General features: G+C 44.4%; 2 protein-coding genes across 3 annotated transcripts; one reads left to right on the plus strand and one right to left on the minus strand.

Annotated features, from left to right (window-relative positions):
• The first annotated feature begins 22 nt into the window (after positions 1–22).
• LOC119290522 (uncharacterized protein C227.17c-like) lies at positions 23–2,021 on the plus strand. Of its 2 annotated transcripts, none has more exons than XM_037569224.1 (2): positions 23–1,177; positions 1,296–2,021. In XM_037569224.1, the coding sequence occupies exon 2, from the start codon at positions 1,308–1,310 to the stop codon at positions 1,698–1,700; it is 393 nt and encodes a 130-aa protein (XP_037425121.1). In that variant the 5' UTR covers positions 23–1,177; positions 1,296–1,307; the 3' UTR covers positions 1,701–2,021. The 2 variants fall into 2 exon arrangements, with proteins under 2 accessions (XP_037425121.1, XP_037425120.1); XM_037569223.1 differs by having other exon boundaries at positions 24–1,186.
• Positions 2,022–5,574: 3,553 nt separating this feature from the next.
• LOC119290548 (1,2-dihydroxy-3-keto-5-methylthiopentene dioxygenase 4-like) lies at positions 5,575–7,926 on the minus strand. Its single transcript, XM_037569225.1, has 5 exons — positions 7,741–7,926; positions 7,577–7,649; positions 6,750–6,844; positions 6,407–6,646; positions 5,575–5,900 (listed from the first exon to the last, which is right to left on the minus strand). Exons 1-5 carry the CDS (start codon positions 7,750–7,752, stop codon positions 5,769–5,771), a joined length of 552 nt encoding a protein of 183 aa, XP_037425122.1. The 5' UTR covers positions 7,753–7,926; the 3' UTR covers positions 5,575–5,768.
• Between the last annotated feature and the right edge of the window lie 2,299 nt (positions 7,927–10,225).

Here is a 10,225-nt window from a genome sequence, read left to right on the forward strand (position 1 = left end):
TCCTTCCTCTTTCATCCTCTGTTTGTTCAATTTTATTTTCTTTCCTGATTCTTGTATTAGATGACGAGTACTTGCCGTAGATTTGATATTGTGAGACTATAACGTTGATTGTTTCTCGATGAGTACTTGCTGCATGATTTTTCGAGTGCATGTTCAAGTTTACATGTGAAAGAAAGGATTTCGCTTGATAGGTGTTTGCGATAATGCTTGTCCCATGTGATCAGGGCCCTCCAAGCCTGGGAATGGCTGGTGCACATCCCTGTCTTTGGCTGAAGAAACTCATGGGCCACCATGACCAGAATTCTTGCCGCCTTGCGACACAATTTTCTAAACTTTTTGCCTCTGCAAACCAGACCAGTAATTAATATAATGCAATATTGGACACACAATACCAGTAGGATCTGAGGGCATGATGATTCCGTTAAAGCACGCGTTGTTCCTGGTCTTCCAAATTGACCAAACTACAGCAGCTACTCCACAAGCTACAAACCCTCTACTACTAACAGGGAGCTTACTAATCCAGACAGGGATACCATAAAAAACACCAGGCATCTCTTGCAAATTAAACATACATTTGATCACATGCCAAACATATCTAGCAACAGGGCACAAGAAGAACAAGTGATCTATCCCTTCTCTAGTATTACAAAACACACAATTTGCACTTCCTTTCCATCCCCGGTGCAATAAGATATCTTTGGTCAGTATACTTTTTTCAGTAACTAGCTACAAGAAGACTTTAATCTTAAGGACAGTATAACTAAGATTGCCCTCATGTTTACATCATGGCCGATCTTGCCCAAAATATGTTTAGTATCTTGCTCTGATCCGTACTACTAGTCATTAATGACAGTACAAGAAAGATGGCCAATGAAGAATTGCTGAGGGATAAGCTTGATAGTTACTGGCAGGCCTTATAAAAAATTGACCTACTAATTAGTGAACCTTTTAAGAATATATGTACTTTATAATAAGACATTTTCGTTTACGCGATGTTAACTATTATCCAGAAAATTTGATTTTGTAACACTATACTTGGATAGTTTGCAGTATCATTATTTGTATGTATGCTCTCACTTGTGCCTAGTCACATCTCCAAAATCTGATATCTCTATCAAAATAGGGCTTGTCCAGTAGACCAGTACCCCCAAGCCGCTGTGGCAGCAGCAGCGGTGAGGTGAGGAAGGTGAGAAGGGTTATCCTTTTCTTCCGATCCGTCTTCTTCTGTATTTCTGTTGTTTTGTGTGGTTCTAGTAATGCGAGCATATCTCACATGTAAATCCCTTTCTTGTTAGGCGGTTATAAGCATGGAGCCCAAAGAGAAGCCCGAAACGACCAGCGCTGCCAGCCCACCTCCACCGCGGCTGGACTGCATAAAGTGCTTCGATGCGCTATGGTTCTGCTATACCCCTCTCCACCAGCTGCAGACCTACTACCGCCACGGGGATTTTGACACCTGCTTCGGCAAGTGGGGTGATCTCGTTGACTGTCTCTCGCTCAAGACGAAGCGGAGGGCGGAGGTAGAGGAGATCCTCATCGCGCGGGAGAAGGCCAAGCCGCACATCTGGACCTTCCGGACTGCCGAAGAGGCGCAGGCGAACTGGTGGCAGATGTACAAGCACAAGGTGGTGATGTCGTCGCCACCCAAGACTGCAGGTTCTGCTGTGCCTCCTCCTGGATCATCTGGTGTTCTTTCCTGAGAATTGAAGGTCAGGGGAGCCTACAGAAGCGTCGGTTGTGCTTTTGTGCGCTGTGCTTAGACCGCTGGTCTTTGTTGAAACTTGAATGTACCCTGGCAGGGTAAATAATTGGAACCTTGGATGGAAAGATACCTTAATCCTGTTCTGTAGATCATGGCAGGCAACTGAACCAAAATGTTCTGGTGGTTCTTTTGCTATTTTTTGCACCAGCTATGATGTTAGCCTTTTTGCTTACTTCCTTGCCAGGCATAAATGTTTTGGCTTGTGCTGTAGTGTGTTCTCATTAATTTCTGAATGAAGACTAATTAATTTTTGTTCAAATGTGGTCAGGAATGGGTATAGCCTCGGGTTGCCAGATTTGGTTTGCTTTTCTGTTTGTTGGTGTTTGTTTTTCAAGATTTATTATTTGCGAGTGTTTTACGTGCAGATTCTGGATTAGAAATGACGGAGACAAGATGCCATGCTGCCAGTGCCACCGCTGCCCTGGATGGTAACCAAATCCATCTGCAGCAATGCTGCTTTTGTTATCTGAATATCACACTTGGTTCTTCAAGCAATTGTTCTGCAGCCTTGCACACCCCATTTGTCCTTTGCACTGTCAAGAAAATTCTACTCTCTGTCTGTAGTATACTCTCTTGTTGGAAGTTAGAAGAGTTAGATTATCTCAAAGAAAATTGTTCTAGGACACTTGGTAATTTTTAAATTGTTCTATTGCGGAATCAAGGAATTGACATTTCTTAGAGCGAGTTGGTTGGGTTCATATCAGAGTCAATCATAATGAGTAAATCAACAGAAGCAACCATTCTATTTATTTAAGAAAATGGAAATGTGTCTGCACTTCCCACAACCAAAATAGGACCATATCTCACATAATAGATACACATAGAAAATGGAATACTTTGCGAGATGTTGTGTAGTTTGTTCAATATGCATGCAATTGTGGGGAAAAAAACATAGTTGGTGCCCTATTTTACATCATCTGCTATGATTCTGATGCCCTATTTTATATCATCTGGTACGGCAGAAAAAAAATATGGTGCGCTAAAACCTACTTTTTGGTATAAAAAAGTTTTAATATCAGGGTAGTCTTGCTGAGCATTAGTGTGTGGTGCAATTATATTGTCTAATATCCCCTTAGAAAAAACATTGCCTAATATGAACACGCGTTGCACTACTAGTAGACAGATAAGTTTTTTTTTACCTAGTAGACTTTTTTTGAGTGGTTTTTAACCTAGTAGGCAGATAAGTTTTTTTTAAGATAAAGTAGACAGATATAAGTTGGACACACAGGTTGACTAGAATGCCGTGTTCTGCAAGCTGGGCCTGAACCGTGAAACGGCCGGAGATGCAAATTTTGGGCATCATCGCCAATAGCTTTGCTTGACGATCAGATCTACGATGGAGGGAGTTGCGGCGACGAATCTCGGCGGACGCCGTCCTCCATGGCAGGACCTCCCGTCGGAGCTGCTGGGCCTCGTGCTCCAGCGCGTGCTGTCCCACGCCGACCGCGTCCGCCTCGGCGCCGTCTGCCGCCAGTGGCGCTCCGGCGCGCGCCTGCAGCCGCCGCTGCTCCCGTGGCTCGCCCTCCGCGACGGCTCCTTCCTCAGCCTCTCCGACGGCGAGGTCCACCGCCGCGGCCTCGCCCTGGACGAAAATCTCGCGCACCGCGTCTCCACCGGCAGCACGCTCTTCCTCGTGCACAACGCCAAAGGGTTCTCGTGCTCGCTGATGAACCCTCTTGCGCGGGGGATGACGACGGCCCCCCAGCGCGTCAACCTCGACCGCCTCCGCACTCGGGTCGGCCATGTCCGCAAGGTGGTGGTGATGTCCGACCACAGCACCGCCGTCTAGACAGGGAGCCGGATCAGCGGCGGGCAGGTGATCACCATCTCCATCCGCAGGCCGCAGCCAACGACCGGGGAATGGCAGTGGCAGTGGAACCCCCATGGAGCCACAGGCGCAGGCTACTACCCCCACCCCTATCATATCCTCGACATGGCACTCTTCCAGCACAAGCTATACGTCCTCACCGCAGCAGTCGTCGGTGCGTACCACTACTACAAGTCTACAACCCTCTCCGGCTGCGTCTTTATGCCATGGACATCGTCGATGGCAACCATGTCAACGTGCAACGCGTGTTCATGAGGCCGCAGGACGACGTCGACCGATGGCACCGCGGCGGCCCTCGCCACTACCTGGTCGCCTCCGGCGACCGGCTGTTGATGGTGAAGCAGACAAGCCCGTTGCTCATGCGGCTTGGTTCGAGGTACTGGAGGCGGCAGACATCAGCGGCGGCGGCCTAGGGCGGTGGAGAGACGTCGAGACGCTCATGGGGCGCGCTCTCTTCGTCAGCGAAGGCTGCTCCGAGTCGCTCCCTGCCGGAGACGGCAAGCACGGGGGAGCTCGACAAGACTGCATCTACTTTCTCAAGGAGCATAACAATTATGGTGGAAGGACGAGCGCCCTCTACTCTGGGGTTTACGACATGAGACGAGGGACGGTGTCCCCCTTGCCGGTGGACACGGTGGTGCCACATGACGGATCATTGACCGCGACTTGGTTTTTCCCTCCTGATTCTTGAGTTAAGATGTATGTATGGGTAGTTGGGTACAAAGTTCATGCTCATGCATAACCATACTTAACTTTTGCACTGTCAAGAAAATTTTGCTCTGTGTTGATCTGAAGTACTTTCTCTATTCACTTTTATAAGACTTTGAACACATTTCAGACAATGTGCAAAACAACCTATTTTGAATTGTTTGAAACGACTTACAAAAGTGAACGGAGGGAGTATTACTCATTTATTCGAAGTTAGAAGAATTAGATAATCTCTTTGAACAAAGTTTTTTATATGAAAGTTAGAAGAATCAGATTAACTGGCCGATATTTGTTCAAATTAGAGATAATCTCACATATAGCCTCGGGAACCAGAAAGCATAGGAGCAGATGTTGGCGATATGTCGCTTCATCAGCCAAGTGAGGAAAAGGAGTGGATGAGGAAGATTTGACCAACCTTCTACTTAGTCCTAGGATCATAGGTTGATGTGTGGATTGAAGAATTACTGTCCGGTTAATGCAACTACTAATTATAATCTGAATACGAAGATTTATAATCAAAACTGGGTTTAAGCAGTTGAGAATTTGATACAGCAGCAAAAGCAGAGCATCTGAAGGAGGCTGGAGTATGTAATACTGAGTGCTGATTTTGTTCTTCACATGAACGTAAAATGCATGATTGGTTTTGAGAAATAGTTTTATGGATGTTTTTGATATCTGCATCTCTCCTGAGCTGCTTGTAGTAGAAACAAATTAGTTGGTGCGGTTTCCTTATACCCTTCCCACCTCCCCATTTTTCGGTATAGCTAAATGTGAGTGAAAACTGTTTCCATCGTGTTCTGCCTATCGACCATTATCCACTTGAGATGAGGGACAAGTTGCCTTAATCCGCAGCCTGAGGCCACACGAATTTTCAGAGAATCGCCGGGATTAGAACAACCTTATGGATAATGAGGGAGCATCCCGAAGTGAAACATGATGATGTCGAACACACACACACACACACACACACATGCACTCCTGCACACAGGAAGGGAGGGGGTGCACGATATTGTGAAATATACTCCCTCTGTCCCAAAATAAATGTCACTGAGTTAATGTAGGGAATAGTTTTTCTCGTGCTTATCAAATAATATTATGCTTTAATCAATGTGTATATAAACAATTTTCTTTTTCATAACTGTCAAATGCCCTGTCCAAATAAAACACATTCAACAAGTTATATCGCCATATGTGCAATTGAGGGCGATGGAAAGCTTGGAAGGGGGCAGAGATAATGTGCAGAAGAAGAAAATGCCACGAGAATTATAAACATATATGTTTGACACGATAAGTGTTGAACCACTGAATATTTATGCTCCTGTTGCAACGCATGGGGAATTACCTAGTCAATAATAACAAGTATGTAGCATGTATGTTGGTTTCAAGATTACAACATGGTTTCATCCAAGTGTATGTATATGTCCATGGGTGGTTATAATACATACATAGCCGAGGAATCACAAACAAACTTCAGTGTGCTGCCAGAGCAAGACCAGCATTGTCGTCTGTGAGCCTCTTCACATACTCTTGCCGCACCGGATGGTCCTCCTGAGGCCGGTTGTGCGCGGTCCAGACTGGCTCTCCCAGGAAGAGCCTCATGAGCTGTGCACGACGAGGCATCAGAATGATAAGGATCCAGTTGATATCTGATGCAAGATAGAGCTTCTAAATATATACATTATGTCTCATTAATTACTTATAGATGTTGTTTAACAACACAGTTCTTTAATTACCGGCTGAAAATGAACCCTGTTTCTGCATCCTACGAGAGCAAACCTTTCTGCTTAACTTGAATGCACTATCCAGATTGGCAAATTTGTGTTGCCAGTTCAATATTTTGTTCTTTTTTCCTTTTTGGTCCTCACCAAGCAGCATTACATTAAGAATTAATTGTCAACCATCTTGTTGATCAAAAGATCTGTTTTGCTACTTGTGATTCTTTTTCGGTGGTTCTACAGATGTCCTCTAGTCTAGTGCCAAAATCATGTTTTCATTGAGCTTGGTTGACAAAACAGATTCATATTTCTATGCAAAATGTGATGCAAAAAATAATCACTGCAACAGCTCTTTATAGCAGTAATAAACACAAAAAGATTCCCAATCAGTACCTTCACATGGTTGGCGGCGTCGAGGGTGAACCGATGATAAATTCCAGCCGGCAGCACAATCATATCCCCTTCTTTTATCCAGATCCGAACCCATTTGTCATCCTTGTCGCGCACATCAAAGTACCCACCGCCTTCCAAGCAGTAGCGGATCTCTTCGTCGGCATGCATGTGCTCTGTGAAGAAGTTCTTCAGCTTCTCCTCAAAGTTCGCTAACTTTCCAGGACATATATCGAGATAATCCTTCAGCAAGTGATGCATGTGCAATACTGTCAGATTACATACACAAGGTGTGCACGGTTAAAGAGAAGCAAAGAGGGACTGAGAGTTGGTGGGGGTCGCAAACCATGTAGTTGTATCCTCTGTCTTTGCGGATCTTCGCTAGCTCTTCCTCACTTTCAGACTTCTTTGGGTCCAAATGCCAGTATAACACACCAATCTCTGAAAGAAAACAGGGCAAGTGTTGGAAGCTGCTTAGCAAAGTATGTCAGATAGAGGAACCGAGCCCAGCTTCTAGATGCCTTGTTTACGGAGAAGTGGATTCAGATACCGGGCCGCTTTTCAAAATAATTCAAAATGATATTTTCAAAGCTAAATGAGAACTGAACATTCGCTTGTTCTACTCGCCTTATTAGTCAGGTATCCACTCCCAGCAGTTACTTCTTTTTTTTTCGAAAAGGGGGAATTCCCCGGCCAGCAGTTACTTCTTTGGGTGAGGAACATAAATTGTATAGTTCGAATCGACAGAGGATAATCAAGAACGTTGACAAGTTCATTTTTCTAACCAATCTCTCGAAGTGGCAATTGCCTCAACTGCAGGATGCCAGTCACACATATAACAAGTTTGCAGGTAGCAGCACATGGTTTGCTCAGGAAACACGGGGTAATCAACTTTCCAATTTTAAAGTGACAAGTTCCTGTCATTTCAGATGCAAATCAGCATAGGGAAAGGGATGAAAACTACTCGACGAATACTGAATAGTCACCCTCTGTTTAAGCAGTTACATGAGGGCGTCGTTATCTAAAAGAGCTGACTAAGGCCACGACATCCAACCAATAAAAGCTTATATATAGCCAAAAGAGACATTTTTAACCCAAACAAATGGGGGGCACATGAACAATCCAAGAAACTGAGCCAGCAACGAGAGAAGTTGCAAGGATCATCATTCGCACCTTGGAGCTTGGAGAGAGGCAGGAGCTCCTTGTGGTTGTCGAGGTCCTCGCCGTCCTCCCCAACCATCCATACCTGATCCAAGAACCAAGAGCAGGCGCAAATCAGATACAGAGAAGATAGAATTCATATCGATTCCAAGAGAAATCATCCTGCCTGCCCGTACCTGAAGAGCCATGTTGAACGGAACGAATGGAGGAAACCAACCCAGCAGCTCGTTTGATTGGCTTGTGCTCTGAGTGCTTCCAGTTCCAGGGGGTTCTTTCTTTTCTACGGAAAAATGGTGAAGCAGGATGATTATTAGCGGTAGGTTCGAGATTCCCCTCTCTGGTTTTTGTCTGCGTGCACTGTGTGGATTGTGGTAGCGAGAAGAGAGAGCCACAGAGGATCCTGATCTGATCTGGAGAGCTGATGATGTCAGGCGTGAGGCTATCGACTTTGATTTTTCCTTCAAGGAGATCTCAGCCGGCTGTTCACGACATTGGCAATCCAATGAGCAAGAGCACTTTAGCAGAGTCCTCGTACCAAAAAAGAAAAAGAAAAAGAAATTAGATGTCGTTTCTTCCTCCAAATAAATCGGTCTAGCACATTCCCTATTCCGTTCTCTGTCGTAATATTGTTTTTTGGATACAAGGACTCTGCTACAGTGTAGGCTGGCGGGTCAGGATCACAGATAGGTTGTTGGACATATCGCCCAAATAGACAAGCCGGCCATAGTCTGCTCATGCAGGACTATTTGATACAGTACCAAATTCTACGTACCCATGCTAGTCTATCCCGTCGACAGTTTCCGCATGTCACAACGGTTGTTGCATCACATCACCGATGACTTGAATATTAATGAATTGTTTTTCACGCAACAGAGGAATGCCACCGGTCTGCTGGGTCCTTTTTTGTTTTCACTATTACCCATATGGCGCTCCTACAAATATGATAGGTGCCTATATTCGGATGAGCAAAGATACAATCATAAAGTGCGTGAAAGTGTTCATTGATGTTGTGAGGTTTATGGAGCTTAGTATTTTTGAGGAGCACCTAATGCCAAGGTCACGGCGAGGCTTTCAGCAATCAGTGAAGCAATTGGATGCCTAGGGGTGCTTGGGAGCATTTATTGTATGCATTAGAGGTGAAGAATTTCCTACCCTCAAAAAAAAAAAGAGGTGAAGAATTTCCATGCAACATGACACGGTCTGTTCATCGGGCATTGCCGATCTGACATAAAAAGCTGACCAGAAATGATGACCTACCACCCGCAAAGTGAAGGGGCCAAAGGAGCAACGACATCGTCGTCGCCGCCGAAGTGGATGTCGACGGTGGCCTCAAGATCTAGATCTCATTTTCTTATGCGAGAGCAAATGTACCGGTTCACGTCATTACACCAGTGTTTAATTGAATTTATTATTCCCATCTTGTTAACATGGTTGAACACAAATTAATTATTAGTGTTCTATAGTACATTGTCACTTTTGCTCTTTTTGTGTTCCATGTTTGCGCATTTAGCAAATTCAACATCTTTTTTGGATTAGTATTGTGCCAAATTAAGTTTTTGATCAAGTTTTTCATGATTGGAGGAGACCATATATGTCGTTGTTTCTTTTTGGTTTTGAGAACCAGATCTGGATATCCTAACAGTGTAGCCGAGCCTCGGAATTCTTATCTAGTTCCTCTCGTTCACCATGAAACCTGACGACGCTTCATAGTTGAACTTAAAAAAAATCCCTTGATTGACCCGAGGACAATATTTTTTGCAGATTGAGTTAATTAGTACTTCTATAGATTTTGTTGCCTCTCGATCACTGATTTGTTTATTAAATTTTAACACCGTCGTATCATCTAAAAACAATGGGTCCGGCTGTACAACACTCGAGAACCGTGAACCATCACCCAAAGCCTGACAAAACCATCCACCTCTTAAAGCCAAACAAAACGCTAGCATAAATAAATCACACTTTTACTCGTCCATTTCTTCCGAAGGAGAACGCGGCGGTTTAGGGTAGCGACCCGGATAAACCCAATAGGCGTCAGGCACGGGCCAGCTATGCATGGATGAAACAAAAACCCTAAGTTAGAAGGAAGGCCAACAATTTATTTACTACGTTGGAAACACAATGAATGTATCCAGACAGGTCAAAAGGATGCGAAGGACCTACCTGGGAATTTCAGACTCGTCTGTATCCTCGACATCAGCAACAGCAGTCCTACAACAACAGATTGATCAAATTTTACCGAGAAAAAAAAGAACATATTGATCAAATGATAGTTGTAGCGTCCAAAAATAACCGAGTGACAACCAAACTGGTCTAAATTCAGTACATATTGTTGTGCGTCAAATCTCCTCATGACTTCCAATATAATATCCCTTGGCAGGTAAGGAGTATCTTCCATGTCATAGAAGTTCATGCCAACAAACTTTCCGTCAAAATCAACAAGGGGTCCTACAATCCCAGCCTATATAGCACAACAACCAAGTTGCAACAAAAGGATTAAACAAGGGAAAAACAATAATGTGCAGCAACTGTTACTTCATACTCTGATTAAGAGAAGTCAACACAATGCACCTTGGTGATTTTACATGTGGACATCCGAAGCTCTTTGTAATCAAATCTACTATCTTTGCCTGTCTTGGCTCCATTTGTGGCCATTAACATGCC

Source organism: Triticum dicoccoides, chromosome 1A (assembly GCF_002162155.2).
Source record: "Triticum dicoccoides isolate Atlit2015 ecotype Zavitan chromosome 1A, WEW_v2.0, whole genome shotgun sequence".
In the NCBI taxonomy this organism is placed as follows: Eukaryota; Viridiplantae; Streptophyta; class Magnoliopsida; order Poales; family Poaceae; genus Triticum; species Triticum dicoccoides.

Bases quoted from the DNA above. Each gene is read 5' to 3' on its own strand.
- LOC119290522 (XM_037569224.1), top strand. From the start codon at position 1,308: ATGGAGCCCAAAGAGAAGCCCGAAACGACCAGCGCTGCCAGCCCACCT.
- LOC119290548 (XM_037569225.1), bottom strand. The intron at 6,845-7,576 runs GTGCGAATGATG...GTTTTCTTTCAG, and splicing joins GCCTCTCTCCAAGCTCCAAG to AGATTGGTGTGTTATACTGG. The intron at 5,901-6,406 runs GTACTGATTGGG...CGTCGTGCACAG, and splicing joins ACGCCGCCAACCATGTGAAG to CTCATGAGGCTCTTCCTGGG.